The following is an 18,161-nucleotide window of genomic DNA, read 5'->3' on the forward strand; positions in this document are numbered from 1 at the left end:
GGACACTTAACTGACAGCCACCCAGGTTCCCTGAACTATTTCACCTTTAAATTTTCCATTCCAGTGCTCTGGAGAAGATCTACATGCTTCAGGGACACATTCGTTTTTGTCCCTTACATAGGCCCTTTATTAAAAGCGTACTGATTACGGTATCATTTCCAGTACTAAACTATACTGTATTATATATACTACTTATGCAAGTTCTAAAGTCAAATGTCAAAAAGAAAATCTAAATTAGTTACATCTTAGCCTTGGTGTTTACATTTCTTTCTTTGAAAAATTTAAAAAATGTTTATTTTTTTTTGAGAGAGAGAGAGAGAGAGCACATTCGAGCAGGGTTGGGGAAGAGAGAGAGGGAGAGAGAGAATCCCAAGCGGGCTCTGTGCTGTTAATGCGGAGTCCAACACAGGGCTCAATCTTACAAAGCGTGAGATCATTGCTTGAGCCAAAATCAAGAATTGGACACTTAACCGATGGAGCCACCCAGGTGCCTCAGTGTTTACATTTTTATCAGCAAATATGAACTAAAAGTTAAATCGTATCTGCCATCTTACAAGCAGATCTTTTATTTTTCACCCAGAACAAAGACTTTCCTTTGACGTTATCTCACGAGTGACAATGTTACATTTGGTAATTTACTAGTGGACGGAGTATACTGCCCAAGTTACACTACCCCAGATCCTACTGAACCCAGCGTGGTGACCTTTGGAGAGAAAAGATAAAAAATGCAAGCTGACCCAAGGCATCTGCTTGTTTTATCTGTTTCTGCCAACAATCACTTATATATTACTTAAAAACAAGAGGTAATGAAGTACATCTTCCAGGACATTTAGCTTTTGTTTGTTTGATTTTTAAAATCCCTCAAAGACTCTGACTACTGCCAACTTGAAATGCTTTCTGAAAAGTTCGGGGAAATTCAAACACTGTGACTATAATCAGAATACTTAGTATAGGGCATTACTGGTACTCGAACGTGGAACCAGGACCTAACCCAGTTGGGTCAGGAAGTTGTTACTTAAAGACTTATGTTATAGAGTTAAAAAATATTCAATTGGTTATCTCTCTTTTGGTTTTCTTCCTCATGTGGAGGAGGAAAATGATTTTTTCTTGTTTTCTCAATAAATGCTAGAAAGGTAAACTGAATTCTAGTCATAAATTTACATCTGACTTTTCAAAAAAATATTCCATACACTGGCGTCAGGTTAAGTGAAGAACAAAGAGGCTAACCTTCCAGTGTGTTCAACAAGCAAAAATATCATCATATTTCAGTTGTGAAATCAGGGATAAAAGGCACAGGGATAAAAGGCACAGCATAGGGAATATAATCAGTGGGACTGCAGTATCACTGGTAACAGATGATACCTATAGTTGTGGGCACAGCTTAACATGAGTCTTGTCGAATCTCTATGTTGTACACCTGAGACCAATGTAACATTGTGCCTCCACTAGACTTCAATAAAAAAATTAAAAATCATACGAAATTATATAGTCACAGCCCTTTCTGTGTTGGGTATTTTCAACCAACATGATGATTTTTAAGGTTGTCATTTAATTAATTAAAAAAATAACAACTATAGTCACATATGACTTCTATACAGTTCTTATATGAATGAAGTACGAGTTACATATTTTGCATCTGGTGCATTTATTTTAACTTTATAGAAGCAATGCCGCAAACATGCTGATTAAGGATACTCTGAGTACGATAGCTGGACTTTTCACAAATGCCCTGCAAATTCCCAGGAAGTCAATGCACAGCTGTCCCACTTGCACACAATGATGACTTACTGTTCACTGCTGAGAAGGCCTGGTTAGCAGCAAATGCGGTCAAGGCACGCAGACGCTTGTTAGGTTCACTTTGCAAGAGAAGCAAATACTGAATATTCCTTGACACAGAGAAATTGTCATTCATATCCTATTATTTTCCAAAACTTAGAAGCCCCTATGTTAATGGCAGATGAGTTATTGATAAATGTGTTTGATTGCAATGAAAAGAGATGCAACAAAGGACTGCGGGAAAGGTTGGGAGATAAATGTTAATGATACCCTGCGATCTCTTTTCAGTCCAATCCCCCAAATCGCTTCTAAATGTTGGCTCCCATCTCCACTAGCACATAGGTAGGTAAGGAAAGAAATTCTGTATGCAAATAATAGTCTTTCCTTGTATTTACATACATATTTAAAAATAATAGCAGAATACTGAAAATCAACAAGTGCAGTAAGGACAGAATTATATATTAAAAAAAGAGTGACTTTTGTTCTCTGTTGAAATGCCACAGTGGCACTGAAAAGGCAATATTCATTATCTCTTCAGGAAAACAGACTCATTCCAGGGAAATCAGCATTCATCAGTCACGGATCTAAAGGAAAAACTTAGAAAATACCATCCAACCCTCTACTTCCCCTAAACCATCAAATCAAAGAATATTTTTTATATGTTTGAGATTTCTCTCCATCTCAAATACAACTTTGGTGCTTTGCCCTTGACACATAGTGGCAAATAATAAATATTCTTTTAATAGCTCTCCCATAAATGAATGAATAAATGAATGACTTCACTTCCAAATTGAATTAGGATGCAGAAATTGATATGCAGAATTAATAAGGTTTTCAGTTTAATTTATGGATAAGGAAATGCTTACAGCTCTGGGGTTGGCTGGGGATAATTCTTTGTGCTTTCTCAAAGGCGCTGTCTAGGGTGTTCGTCCCCTTTTCATGTATGTTTCCATTTCGCTGGTTTTCTCCTGTCCTATCTTTGCAATTCCCTCCCATCATTCTTAGGGACTTCTTTCCTTATGAAACCCACAGGGACATTTTCTGTGTCTGATGACTTCACAAAGCCACTTGCTCCTTCATTTGTTGAACTGACACCTCCTGAGAATCTGCTTCTTCTAGGCCCTGTGGGAGGCACCAGGGACAAAACAGAACCACACAAGCAACTTCTGTCTTTGTTTTCACTACATTTTTCGATTTCATTAAAACCTAGCTCAGAAACGAAGCAAACAGAACCTGCAAGGACATCAGTCTCCAAAAAGGCATTCCAGGACTAGGCATGTTGCTGATAAAGGTTCATTCTGGAGGGCCCCAGTGCCACAATGGTGTCACACACTCCATTAATCTCTATTGCAATACACATGTCTGGCGAATGCATCGTTTCTAGCATCTTGTTTATAATTCTTATGTTGATTGTATTTTGAAATGAGAACATTTTTACTATACCGGCTTACATAGCATATTATTAAATTAATCTCACCTATTTCTTTTTAGTTTTTAAAATGTGGCTATTCAAAAATTTAAATGTACATGTATGGTTTGCATTATATTTTTACTGGATTGCTGATGAGAAGGCGAGAGAGAGAGGAACAAAATAACCCAAATAAGCAAACAAAATTATTATGAAATTGAATGTGGTGTTTTATTTGTATCAGTGTATCAGTGAAACACAGAGCTGTATGTTTTCAGAGAAGGCATGGGTAGAATTGCATTTCAGGGATATTCCTGAGGAGAAAGGGACCATATTCAGCTGAGAGATACAGATGGTTTCTGTGCAGTAAGAAATATATTAGAGATTTACAGTCATGCTAATAACTACAGCGGAGTGCAGATGTATAAGCAAATATAGGCAAGCAAACAGAGACAGCATTCCAGAAACATTCTGAAAGGATTCTAATAAGGGAAAGATGTTCAAACAAAGGCATGGACCATGGGCAGAACCATCCTCTCCTACAAATGGAGGGGAAGGTTCAAATGGAAGCCAAGACACTAATGATCACATTGAACAAAATTTAAATATGCTCTCTGAGGGGTGCCTCAATTGGTTAAGGCTCTGACTCTTGATTTCAGCTCAGGTCATGATCTCACAGTTTGTGAGATCGAGCCCCACGTGGGGCTCTGTGCTGACAGTTAGCAAGCGGAGCTTGCTTGGGATTCTTTCTCTCCCTCTCTCTGCCGTTCCCCCACCCATGTGAGTGCTCTCTCTCTCTCTCTCTCTCTCTCAAAATAAAGAAACTTAAAAATATGCTATCTGGAATCAGTACTGTATTAATTCATGGGCATTCATTAGCCCCTCCGGATGAATTCATTGGTCAGGTAACTCAGCAGCTTCTGAGAGTCCCTAGATGCTGATATTCCCACCCCCCACCTTCTACTTTTTCAACTAAGGCTCCGCCCCTTTCAGAGTTCCTTCAACTGCCACTCACATCATAGCCTCATTTCTGGGGTGAGCAGTCTTCAGGGGCTTCTTGTTTCCTTACAGTCTCATGGCTGCTCTCCTGCCTTGCCAATCCTCTTATCTGGGAATTTTCAGTGAAATAATGGGACAGTTTATATCGTTGATTCCCGTATTGCTCGGCTCAAATGACTCACATTCACTTTAGAAGGTTTCTAGTTACGCAGTGTACAAATAGATCATTTACAGTTGATTAAAATGTTTGTGGTCATTTCTATGAAAAAAAAAAAGTTGGGCATCTGTTCTTGGTTAGAAATACAAGTGCATTGTTTTCTCTGTGGGAAAGTCAGGCATGACTTAAGACTCCTTTCACAAGAAAGCCTAAGGATCACCTATATTCTATTTCTGTGGGCATTTTTAATCCTTTGTTAGCATAAGTGCCATTTTTAACTAATCAAAATACGCAGCTACCTACAATGCTCCATTCCCAAACCGTGTCAGATTAAAGTGTAGTTACTATGACATCGACTGATACACACACAGAGAATGCCCTTTGATGCAACTTCCACAGGACGTTGAAACTAACATGAACTGAACTTTCTGGGGACCTGCTTTGGCCTGTACTGCCTTCATGAGATCTATCAGATACCTCCTGAAAGTCTATTTGTATTTGACTTACTTTCCATTTTAACTGGGAATTCCTTGTGGCTTTTTTTTTTTTTTTTTTTTTTTTACAGAATACACATTTTTCATTAATTTATTTCTTTTGAGAGAGAGAGAAACAGCATGAACAGGGGAGGGGCAGAGACAGAGAGAGAAAGAGAGAGAGAGAGTCCCAAACAGGCTTAGTGCTGTGAGCGCAGAGCCCAAAGTGGGGCTCAATCTCACGAAACCAAGAATCACACTTAACTGACTGAGCCACCCAGGTGCCCCAAGAAGATTTCAGATGAAAGCCTGAAGTAATTTTTGGCTAACAAAATTAGCAAATTCTTCATTTCCTCACCTGAGTGAAAGGAACACGTATATGTGGTGCAAGAATCAACCCAGGTAAGTTACTCCTTTTCAGCCATGAAAGGAGGCACTGTGATGCCCCTAAAGACAGTATTTCGTCCCCCCACTTAAGGAAACCATGTTTCAAGTGTTTCAAGTGTTGACTGTGTGCAAATAAGCCCTGCCCTGGGTGCTATAATAGCCATGCAAATTAAACATGTGGAGAGAATCTCGGGTAACACTTTTCACATTTGCACTTTGCCTATGTGGTTAGACATGGTGATTCCTCCTCCATTAGCTACTTACCATTTCAGATTTGTTCAGTTTGCATAAAGACACTCTTTTAAATGCAGTGTTATCCAGTGGAATTTAAGGTATTTTCGAAATCATGTGGCACAGCTGTGCTGTTCCTTCTCTATCATAAATTCGACTGGCTGGAAAATGAAGTTGGTTTAAAAATAACCTCTTCAGGACTTCTTATAACGAACAGCCTGTATGTAAGTCTTCCACTTCGTGGGTGGACAAATGTATCTAAGATACTTTATTCTGCTCAATAATAAATATTGTTGTGAAACCATAAACCCAGAGAAAATTGGTTATTTTTTTAAAAATAGAATTCATTAACATAGTTCAGAGAGCCAGTTCTTCAGGAAAGCTATTTTTAAAAGCAAACACACCAGAGATGGATTGCCTGGGAGGCCGAAGCAGAAAATTGGTACCTTGGAACTGGAGAATGGATAAATATGAGACTTCATTTATACCAACCTGGGCCACGTGGGGATAGAATATGGGGGAAAGAATAGTTCCCTTATCTTTTCAGCAAAGCGCCAGGGCCTGTATTGGGCTGGATGTGGGTGACAGGTCTAGATTCAAGTCTCAGCTCTTGTTACCTGTTTGCTACCCAAGTGACCTTGGCCAGATCACACATGCAGGGCAGCGGGGTCCAGCAGTGCACCGTCAGTGTGTAACAACTGGCTCTCCGGGAACAAACAAGCAAGCAAATCAACCAACTCTGGTTTGTAACGTTTGCCACTTTCTGTGGTGTAAATATTCCCACCATGACCCACTTACACTATGTGCATGACCTCACTGAATGCTGAAGTGGGAAGAAAAGTGGACAACCATTCTTTCCAAATTACCTCCCAGATAGCACCAGCTGACTCCAGCAAGCTGCTGCCTAGATTCCATTTCTGGCTCCACCAGTTAATATGGGGGGCTTAAGGCAAGTTATTTGACTTCCCTACATCTCAGTTTCCTAATTTTTAACGTGCTAACCACAAACAAGCCTTAGGAGTTCGTTTTGAGGGTAAAATAGAAGGCACTGAGCCCAGAGCCTGAAATAGCAGGTCCTCAGTAAACATCGATTCCCTGACTTGCTGATTTCATGATTATGTCTCTGTCCGTCTCTGTGTCCCCATTCTTCCCCTTCACAGACAAACTCTCCAAGAGAACAAGTCCGCGTTTGTTTTCAGTTGTTTATAACTCCCTCATTCAACCCATTGCTATCCAGATCTCATTTACAGAGCTCCTGAAAAATCACTTCTCTGTGATGAGCAGCAGACTGTTCCTCCAACTTCAATGGACATTTTTCAGTGCTTATTTTATTTGATGTCTCTGTGGCATTTGTCATGCTTAACCAGTCCTTCCTTCTGAAGCAGGATATACTATTATTCATCTCATTTCTTAGGCTGGAAACCTAGAAGTCCTCCTCCTTTACCTCCTATATCCAATTGAACAGGCCAGTTCTATTTTGTAAAATGTATCTTCATTCTGTTTCCCTAGCTCCCTCTCTAATGCCGCTGTCTTAGTAAAGACCCCTCAAACATTCATCTTTTCATTCTTAAATAATTAAAATGGCATACCACCTGATTTCCCTGCCCCTAGCGAATTCCCCTTCCAATCCATACTTCCTCTGGAAGGATTTCTATAAAATGCAAACAGATCATGTAATTCCTTGCACGTCATTGGCGTGCAACACCTACTGCATAAGTCCCAACTGCATGGAATTGCATAATGGCCCCTGTTGATTTTGGCTCATGCCAACCTCTTTGGCCACATGTCCTGCCTCTTGTCTGCTTATGACTGTGCTCCAGTCTTATTAAACCATTGACTGGACTCTCAAGAGACCATGCCTTTTCTTGTCTTTGTCTCTCTGGACAGACACCCCTCTCCCCTTTTCTACCTGGTAAGCTCCAGTCACTCCTCCTCCCGGAAGCCTTCTTTGACACCCTCGTGACACCCAGTAATTCTCTAACAGGCACTCTTCACTGTAGTATAATCATCTGTCCTTACTTTGCTTCCCCAGCTTAAAGTGAATGAATCGAGGACATAAACACTGTATCTTATTCAACATCATATCTACAATATCAAGCACAAAATGTGGACCACAAAAACGTTTAGCAAACTCAATGTATCAACTAAGAAATGAGCCTTTGTGGCACCAAATGAGATGTCTTGTCAAGGCAAGAGCTTTTTTTTTTTTTAATTGAGATGTAAGTGAAGTGCAACATTGTATTAGTTTCAGGTATACAATATAATGATTTGATATTTATATACATTGTAAAATAATCACCATAATAAATCTACTCAATATCTGTCACTACACATAGTTATAATATCTTTTTATTTCTTCTTATGATGAGAACTTTTATGATCTACTTGGTCAGCAACTTTCAAATATACAATACAGGATTATTGAGTGTGAAGGGATTTTGTAACTGTGAACAAGTTAGGAAGATACACATTTTCAGGCTTGATCCTAACTGAAATAATGATTCTCATTATTCTTAAATTACGGGCTTTTAAATAATAATAACTTATTTAAATGTATTTGTCCTAACAGGATTTGCCTATTAACTTCAAATGTTTAATATTGGTCACCAATAATTAAAACAATAACAAATTAGGTCTTCTCATGCTTATTTTTGAGGGTTTTTTGACAGGGTATAGGAACTAAGGCAAAACCGCTGCAAAAATAGTAATAGTATAGAGAAAAAAATGCTAAATGTGAATCCACTTGAAAATCTGCATTTAATAAGAGAGTAACATGGGGCGCCTGGGTGGCGCAGTCGGTTGGGCGTCCAACTTCAGCCAGGTCACGATCTCGCGGTCCGGGAGTTCGAGCCCCGCGTCGGGCTCTGGGCTGATGGCTCAGAGCCTGGAGCCTGTTTCCGATTCTGTGTCTCCCTCTCTCTCTGCCCCTCCCCCGTTCATGCTCTGTCTCTCTCTGTCCCAAAAATAAATAAACATTGAAAAAAAAAAAGAGAGTAACATATAATAAAGTGAACATGTTATTATCATACAGATGGAAAAATTTATTAAGTTACCTATTTAACTACTTTTTAAAATTTTATTTAAATCTAAGTTAGTTAACATATAGTGTAAAAATGATTTCAGGAGTAGAATTTAGTGATTCATCACTTTCATCTAACACCCAGTGCTTATCCCAACAAGTGCCCTCCTTAATGCCCATCACCCATTTAGCCCATCCCCCCACCTACCTCCCCTCCAGCAACCCTGTTTGTTCTCTGTATTTAAGAGTCTCTTTTGGTTTGCCTCCCTCTCTGTTTTCATCTTATTTTTCTTTCCCTTCCCCTATGTTCATCTGTTTTGTTTCTTAAATTCCACAGATGAGTGAAATCATATGATATTTACCTTTGTCTGAGTGATTTATTTCACTTAGCCTAATACATTCTAGTTCCATCCGTGGTGTTGCAAATGGCAAGATTTCATTCTTTTTGATTGCCAAGTAATATTCCATTGTATATATATACCACATCTCTTCATCTGTTTGTCAGTTGATGGACATTTGGGCTCTTTCCATAATATGGCTATTGTTGATAATTCTGCTATAAATATTGGGGTGCATGTGACCCTTTGAATCAACATTTTTGTATCTTTTGGACAAATACCTGGTAGTGCAATTGCTGAGTCATAGGGTAGCTCTATTTTTAGTTTTTAAATGTTTATTTATTTGAGAGAGAGAGAGAAAGAGAATGTGAGTGGGGGCGGGCAGAGAGGGAGACACAGAATCCAAAGTAGGCTCCAGGTTCTGAGCTGTCTGCACAAAGCCCAATGTGGGGCATGAATCCACAAACCATGAGACCATGACCTGAGTCAAAGTCGGATGCTTAACTGATTGAGTCACCCAGGCACCCCTCTATTTTTAATTTTTTGAGGAAAGAAATTAAATGGCTGCGCCAGTTTGCATTCCCACCAGCAAGGCAAATGTGTTCCCCTTTCTCCACATCCTCGTCAATATCTGTTGTTTCCTGAGTTGTTAATTTTAGCCATTTTGACCAGTGTGAGGTGGCATCTCATTGTAATTTTGATTTGTATTTCCCTGATGATGAGTGATATTGAGCATCTTTTCATGTGTCTTTTAGCCATCTGGATGTCTTCTTTGGAAAACTGTCTCTTCATGTCTTTTGCCCATTTCTTCACTGGATTATTTGTTTTTTGGGTGTTGAGTTTGATAAGTTCTTTATACGTGTTGGATACTAAACATTTATCTGATATGTCATTTGCAAATATCTTCCCCCATCTGTCAGTTGCTTTTTAGTTTTGTTGATTGTTCCTTTTGCTGTGCAGAAGGTTTTTGTCTTGATGAAGTCCCAATAGTCCATTTTTGCTTTTGTTTCCCTTGCCTCTGAAGACATATCAAGTAAGAAGTTGCTGCAGCCAAGGACAAAGAGGTTGTTGCTTGTTTTCTCCTCTAGGATTTTGATGGTTTCCTGTCTTATATTTTGGTCTTTCATCCATTTTGAGTTTATTTTTGTGTATGGTGTAAGAAAGTGGTTCATCTTTCTGCCTATCGCTGACCAGTTTTCCCAGCACCACTTGCTGCTGAAGAGACTGTCTTTTGTCCAATGGATACTCCTTCTTGCTTGGTCGGAGATTAGTTGGCCATATGTTTGTGGGTCCATTTCTGGGTTCTCTATTCTGTTCCATTGATCTATGTGTCTGTTTTTGTACAAGTACCGTGCTGTCTTGATGATTACAACTTTGTAATATAGCTTGAAGTCCAGAATTGTGATGTCTCCAGCTTTGGTTTTCTTTTTCAGGATTGCTTTGGCTATTCAGGGTCTTTTGCAGTTCCATACAAATTTTAGAATTGTTTGCTTTAGCTCTGTGAAGAATGCTGGTGTTATTTTGATAGGGATTACACTGAATGTATAGATGGCTTTGGGCTGTATCAACATTTTAACAATATTTGTTCTTCCAATCCATGAACATGGAATGTTTTTCCATTTCTTTGTGTCTTCTTCAATTTCTTTCATAAGTTTTCTATCGGTTTCAGAGTATAGATCTTTTGCCTCTTTAGTTAAGTTTATTCCTAGATATTTTATGGTTTCTGTGCAATTGTAAATGGATCAATTCCTTGATTTCTCTTTCTGCTGCTTCATTATTGTTATATAAAAATGTAACTGATTTCTGTATGTTGATCTTATATCTTGAGAATTTGCTGAATCCATGTATCTGTTACAGCAGTTTTTTGGTGGAATCTTTTGGGTTTTCCACATAGAGTATCATGTTGTCTATAAAGAGTGAAAATTTGACTTTTCCTTGCTGATTTGGATGCCTTTCATTTCTTTTTGTTTTCTGATTTCCAAGGCTAGGACATCCAACACTATGTTGAACAATAGTGGTGAAAGGGGACATCCCTGTCATATTTATTTAACTATTTTTTAAAATCTTGAATGAGTGCATGTTAAATGTGTGTTGAAAGTCTTAAAAACTGAGGTGCTATTGATGTTTTAGGACATTTCAAAGAAGTGAAAAGCACAGTCACAAAGTAAGCAACAAGGAACTGAGCTTGCAAAGCAGATGTTCCACCATTTGCTGAATTTTCGTTAATAAATTTCACCTTTTGAGTTGAGAAGAAAATAAGCTTGTTCTTCCTTACTGGTAACTTTTTGCAAATAATGAAAATGAACAAACCTCTCCAACTTTAGGGATGATCTAATGTCATAAATAAAAAGTATGCAACTTCATTTAAAAATACTCATTATCATCTCTACCTACAAATCCATTCTCTGGCCCACCAGGACTATTCTTTACTTAACAGTTAACTAGAGTTGAAAGTGTTCTCTTACTTGGAAAAATCTGGATCAATATATATTTAACAGATGGTTTCTCTATAGTCTACTTTAGTAAGCCTTCTAATTAATATATTTCTTCTAAACCATGCTTATGAAGCACCTTTCTCTGTGAGGATTCTTCTTTGTATTTTTTGTTGTGTTGTTTTTTAATATCAAGAATTCCTTGATCCAAAAAGGGGTCTTTCCTTTCATAAGTTAAAATTCTTCAAATTAAATTGAGTTTTTATATAAAATCTGTGGAATACAGCTGATCATTTTTTTCTATTTTTCTGGTAAAGAAATCGGGTCATTAAAAAATCATGGGCAAATAGATAATTGATGATATCAGGAACCTGTCTCCTGATATTTTCCTTACTTATCATTATATTACCATATATTTTTAATATTCTTTATCAACCCAAATAGCTAAATTCAAGAAGAACATCATATTTGAATGTACGGTCAGGGTTGCAATAAGGGTGAAACAATTTTCTCCCCAAAAGAAGCTAAATTGACTACAGGAGAGTATCACTCTATAGTCTTAGCCCCACTGGCTATATGTTTTCCTGAGCCACTCAGTTCAAACTAATTAAGCTTAAGCTTTGGAACATAATTCATTCGGTTATATAATGAAATGTGAACCATTATGTGTGTGTGTGTGTGTGTGTGTGTGTGTGTGTGTGTTGATCCAGATACACATAGTCATTTCAATAAAGTAATAATGGTGAGTAGAATCATAGATGCAAAATTGAAAAGCACCTTAGCAATGATCTAACCAAATCCTTCATGAAGCTCTTATTTATTACCATTCCTTACTGGTGGTGGCCCAACCTCTGTACAGTTTTACTAACATAGTCTCATTCTTTCCAGTCCTGGTGAAGTTTCCTTGTTATGAAATTATTTTTTATCCTGAGTAAAAACTTACCTCTGTAACTTTCATCTTAGTCCATGATTCCTTAAAGAATTAACCAACTTTAACCAATCAAAAAGTAAGGGTCCTGGAAGTCCCTTGTTTTAATGGGTAACATTTTTGTCTACAACACTTTTTCTATATTCTTTGGTTTCCATCACGACTAGCACAACACAATGGAGTAGACTGAAAGGGTCCAGGAACTAATGCTGATCTCCCACAGCCAGGAGATGGACCTGCTACAAACAAGAGGATGTGGAATCATTGTCTAATTCAGCGGGCAGGATGCAGAATCTGAGCAGAATGAACAACAAGTGACACAAAGAAGTCCTTGCAGGATGTCAGCAGCAGGAATGCCCATGACATTCTTGATATCTAAAGATACATATAGTCAAACTAGTATCACAAACTGAAGATGGTGATATTTATGACTACGTTGGCGAAGGTTAGGTCTCAATTTTGAAAACTCAGACCATCTTTGCAAATATAGATTTTGTGAGGACTGGATTTGTGTTCTTTGAAATGATGAGGAGTCTAGAAAATTTCCCCAATAATTTGAACTCTGTCCATTAACTACTTTTTTTTTTGAAAGAGAGAGAGACAGGGAGAGAGAGAAAGAGAGAGAGAGACAGAGAGAGAGAGAGAGAGAGAGAGAGAGAGAGAGAAAAGCAGAAGGAGAGGGAGAGAGGGAATCTTAAGCAGGCTCCATGCCCAATGCAAGCCTGACACAGGGCTGGATCTCACCACTGTGCGATCATGACCTGAGCCTATATCAAGAGTCAGACGCTTAACTGACTGAGCCACCCAGGCACCCCTATTTAGTATCTTTGACTTCACTTTCTCATAAGTTTCTTTCACTTTCTCCTAAAAATCAGACACACTGACAAGCTGTGCATCAGTTGAGGTAGATTAGTTCTGTTAATAAAAGGAGTTTCCTCATAACACTGGTGACTAGTGTTCCCTGCGAAGACCTTGTTGCCTTAAAAAGATTTTCCAATTGTTGAAAAATATTTTATTAAGCTAGAAATTCAACATGGTATTGAAGTGACTGGTGCTTTGATTTGTAAGGAAAGGTCAGGATGATGAGACACTGGAAAGAATAAGGAGTCCAGGAACCAGAGTTCTTGTCCTGCTTTTGTCTCTAGCTCTTTCTGTCACCTTTGGTCACATAGAATATTAGAATCCACGAATACAAAGGGAACTTAAAGAGACATCTGGTTTACCACTGTGGCCAATTTAGCTTTCTCTCAAACTATAGAGTTACTTTAAGCCAGTATCTATAGAATCATAACAACAGCATTTTAGAAACAGTATAAATAATCTTCCCCCAAGGAGCAATTATGGAAGTAATCACATCTGTGAGGAGAAAAGACATTTTCTTGCCTTTACATTTTTTTTGTTTTTGTTTTTGGTATTAATGATCAGGCTTTAAAAGATCCACAAAGAGAATGCAAACAATAACATTTAAGAGGGTAGTCATACAAGGAGTCCATTGCTCAGTTGTCTAGGATGAATGCTAAGATTGAGAAGGAGAAAAGGGACAGGGGCTGAGGTTGTTTATACATTTTTGATTAATTCAGATTTTTATCTTCTATTGACTACACTGTTTGAACACACACATTACAAACAAACAAATACATTTTTTCTTGTTACCAGACAAAAAAAAATGCATCTAAAAGAAAATGGTGGTTGGGAAATATGTGTCTTTACGTTGGCAGCACTCATATATCATAAGATAATGGTTTGGTAGACACTTGGGAAGGGTGGTGGGCACAGGTAAATAGGCCAAATTAGAATTCCCTAGGATTACCGGCAATTTTAGGGCACCGGACGCTGGAAGATTGCACTTTTGCAAAGATTTACTTCATAAATTAAATTTTATCATATTTCATGACTTTAAGCCAAAAACCAAGTAATACAAATCTGGAATTTAAAAATTTATCAGTGTGCAAAGAGGGGCCCCTACTATGCACAATGGCACTGTGTCAAAACATCACTCACTTCTGGATATACACTAGAATTTAGGAATGGAATAATTCTTAAAATCCCTCCAAAATTTAAGAATTCTTTTTGGTTAAGTAGTCAACACTATCCTGAAAAAATTGCCTCCATAAATGGTTTTAAGACAAATAATTAAGATTCACAGATATTTGGGCAAATAAAATGGTTGTCAACTGTTACAATTCCAATTTTTAAAGTTGGTGGTTATAAGATTCACCTTTTAAAGGGAATGATGAAAAAAATCACATTCTCTCTCATTTTCTTTTGAATACAGTGAGAGAATGGGAAGGACATGATTGATGTGAAAGTGAAAAAGATAAATGTATTAATTTATTTTAATTAATTTAATGTCAATCAATTGTAGGACCATAAACCATTACTTTTTTAGTGTGGGTTTTAGGATATTCAATTGCAAATAGATTTTTTTTTAAAAAGCTGAAAGTAAAAACAGGAAATAATTGCAGCTAATTAGTCCAAATCTTACCTGAGGTTGCTTTTTGTTCTCTTTTCTTCTCCACTCTCCCTGAAATGAGAAGTGGCAGGTCAGTTACAGAGTGGGTCCATGAGAACAAGGTGTAACTAAGAGGAGACCCCGTTTATGGCAATTTCCAAACATAATCACTCCTCCGCTGTGCCCAAGATGCTTCTAGAGATGACGGGCATGGGCATAGTTGAAGGGGATGAAAAATGCTCTCAATCCAATTTATGAAAACCAACAATAAATGAGGATGCATTAAATAAAACATGCTGCTGGGTTTTAAAAATCTTGTTAGTAAGAGTCATTTACTCAACAATAAACTTACAAGGATCAAATCCCCATAGCACAAACTGTGGGGATAAACACCCGAGTTAAATAAGATCAAGGCCTCTTACAACCTATTTGGGGAGATAAAGGACAGACAATGCAATGTGAGATGAGATGTGCCCCAAAAGGTACAAACTATTTAAAGATATGAGAGGATGAAGTGATTAGTTTAGGAAATAAAGGGGTGCCCTCGAAGTTAAGGAGAAAGTGATATTTGATTTGGGCCTCAAAAGATACATGTGATCTGGGAAATTTGAAACAGGGAAAGTACTGGTGATCATTAAAAGAGATAGTATGGGTTATACAAGACAAGGCTATTTGAGCAAGTGCCATGTTTAAAGCTTGCTTTAGGAACTATGGTTTTGCATAGATGGCTATCTTAGAGCTTAGGCAAGAGATGATGGACTGAGCATGGCAGCAGGAAGAGGGAGGTGGGAGGGCAGGACTTAGAAGGCCCAGGGAGTTACAAAATGTGAAGTGCAAGGGAGAAGTAAAGGTCGAGATGAATGGCTATCTAGGTGACTTTGGGCATGGTGATGCAATGTGGGGGAATGGTAAAATGGGATGGGTGCATGGGGATGACTGGTTCAGTTTTAGACTTACTGAGTTTGAAGTCTTACAGAGACATGGGGCCCGGGAGAGAGATGAAAATCTAAGTTACGGATGCAGAAAAGGTCCATTTTGAGAAGACAGCTGGACCTGAGGTGGGGAATGGGAACAGAAAGGCAGGCGGCAGAGGGCGAGGCTGAGGATAGTGACCAAGAGAACAAAACTGCTACTTCTATTTTGAGATGTAGGGCCATGAGAAGAAGCAGCAGAGATCCACGGAGATCAACAGAGCACAGAACCATGCGCCACAGATAAATTTAGGAAGTATGGAGGGCACCCACAGCATCGGAATCTTCTGGGTTCATTGTGAGAGAACAGGTTTAGCAGAGCGGGGGCGGGGAACACAAGACACTCTGAGAGCCTGAGGAGTAGGGGGTGGTGAGGAAGACGAGGCTGAGGATATGGCTTCTCGTTCATGAAATCTGGCAGCCCACAAATGAATGAGATTCGGGCAACAGCCTGAGCAGAAGAAAACCCGGGCTAGGGGATGCTTCGTCATGGTTACAGGTTTAGATGAGGAACTCTGCTCAGGGCACTGCTGTGTGGCAACAACACCGTGGAGGTGAGAGCCTTGGTTTTGTGATGGGCAAGCGAGGGCACCCTCTGGCCATCGCTTTCTTGTCACCTTTCAAGATTTCACAGATGGAGCTAGTTACTGAGAGGGTGTGCAAAACACGCAAATGGCATGTAAACTTTATCTAAGTTTTTCTACCAGCCTTTCCTGTCTTTTAAAATCCTAAAACATAAGGTGGAGAATGTATAACCTTTTTCTCATGCAGCCGCCAAAAGCACAGAATTCATCTAACTGGCATTTTGATTAATGGCACATTCTATTCATTTAGGTGATTTCCAGAGGTCTTGTTTGATACGATTTATTTCAATGATTCAAACAGATAAATGACATGAGTAGTCCACTTAAAGGCTTAATTCATTACCAAGTGTGATGGAGGTACCTCCTCATTTAAGTTTTTTTTTTTTTTTTTTTTTTTTATCAGGCAAGCAACTGTTTACTATTTGATTACCAATTGTTCTATACTAGAGGCCTCAAATATTTTCACAAATTTAAAAAATGTTATTTGAGTCCTGAATTATAAAATGTTTTGAGACAAACATCTCTTTGGAAAGTCTTTAATTTGCAGAAGAATGAGTCATAAATTCTGAAAGTTGACAATGAGAGTATTAGGGATAAATAATATGGTGTGATACTCAGTCTCAAGATACTCCCAAAGACTACTGTCTTTCTGGTCCTCCTGGTAACTGTGTCCTTGTGTCGTGCCCTCCCACACTGATCTAGACTGACTTGTGTAATCAAGAGGATTTTGCAGAAATGATGGAATGTGACTTCCAAGGTTGGGCCTTAAAACCATTGTGGTTTCCATCTTGCTCTCTCGGATCACTCTCTCTGAGGGGAGCCAGATAATAGGTTATGGGGACATTCAAGTAACCCTATGGAGAGGCTCATGTGACAAGGAACTGAGGCTTCCTGCCAGCTATCAGTACCAACTTCCCAGGCTCATGAGCAGTCTGTCCACCAGCCTCATTCAAACCTTTAGATGGCCGCAGCTCTTGCTGACCCCTTGACTGCCGTTGCATGGGAGGCCCTGCCCCAGAACCATCCAGTTAGTCATGACAGAGAAAATGTATGACACACTAGATGTTTATTGTTGGTGTCAGCTGCTATGTTTTGGGTAAACTGTTTTACAGTAATTTTATTATGGAAGTCTAGGTTAGTTTATCACTTCCTACACCAACAGTGATATAACTGGTGGCAAATAAGTCAGTCTCCCTGACTTTCTTTCTGTAGAATGAGGATCAGATCCTGTTTCTCTGGAATGTGGTGAGGAGTAAATAATTCCATATGCAGAGCCAGCAAGAAATGGAAACTCACACAAGATATTGGGGTTCAATGTTTCAGAAGGGAGGCTGGAAGGCCTTGCTATAATGGTTTTTCCCTGAGACCTTAAATAGTCCTCTGCCCCTGTGTCATATGCAAGGGCTCTGTAAACTGAAGAGTGCTATATAAATGTTATTTCTTGGTTTTATTATGCTATTAGTTCTGTTACAGGAATCAATTTAGATTTCTCTTCTTAATTACATATACACTAGACAGCAAACTAGAAAAATAAAAAACTAGTTAAGACACCATGATGTTGATTAAGAGATACAGAGAATATTGCTTAACTGGAGATGACCCTCTAGGTTTCTTGTTTAGTCCCTTGTTATCTTGCCCCTCATTCTTTCAGTGTGCCCTTATACAAAGAGATGGTTCTGAGGGTGCCTGGGTGGCTGAATTGGTTAAGTATCTGATTCTTGGTTTTGGCTCAGGTCATGATCTCATGGTTTGTGGGTTCAGGCTCTGCATTGGGCTCTGTGTTGACAGCTTGGAGCCTGCTTGGGATTCCCTCTCTCTCTTTCCTGCTCTCTCTTTCTCTTCCCCATTCTTGCTCATGTGCTCTTTCTCTCTAAATAAATAAATAAATAAATAAATAAACAAACATTAAAAAAAAAAGAAAGAAAGAGATGATTCTGACACCCATATCTCTAGCTCCAAATCTACCTAGATTTTAGGCCTACTGGAAATCTCTATCTGTGTTTAAT

General features: G+C 38.7%; 1 protein-coding gene across 4 annotated transcripts in view; it reads right to left on the reverse strand.

Annotated features, from left to right (window-relative positions):
• CHST9 (carbohydrate sulfotransferase 9) overlaps positions 1 to 18,161 on the reverse strand; it is a 245,564-nt gene that overhangs the window by 120,999 nt on the left and 106,404 nt on the right. For 2 of the 4 annotated variants that reach the window (XM_086682663.1, XM_086682661.1), the window contains exon 3: positions 14,634 to 14,672. The exons of the other annotated variants lie outside the window; for them this stretch is intronic. In XM_086682663.1, coding sequence (XP_086538789.1) covers positions 14,634 to 14,672 — 39 coding nt within the window. The remainder of the gene's footprint in view (positions 1 to 14,633; positions 14,673 to 18,161) is intronic. 4 annotated transcript variants of the gene reach the window in all.

Source organism: Puma concolor, chromosome D3 (assembly GCF_028749965.1).
Source record: "Puma concolor isolate L17-30 chromosome D3, mPumCon1.1.hap2, whole genome shotgun sequence".
NCBI classification, from domain to species: Eukaryota; Metazoa; Chordata; class Mammalia; order Carnivora; family Felidae; genus Puma; species Puma concolor.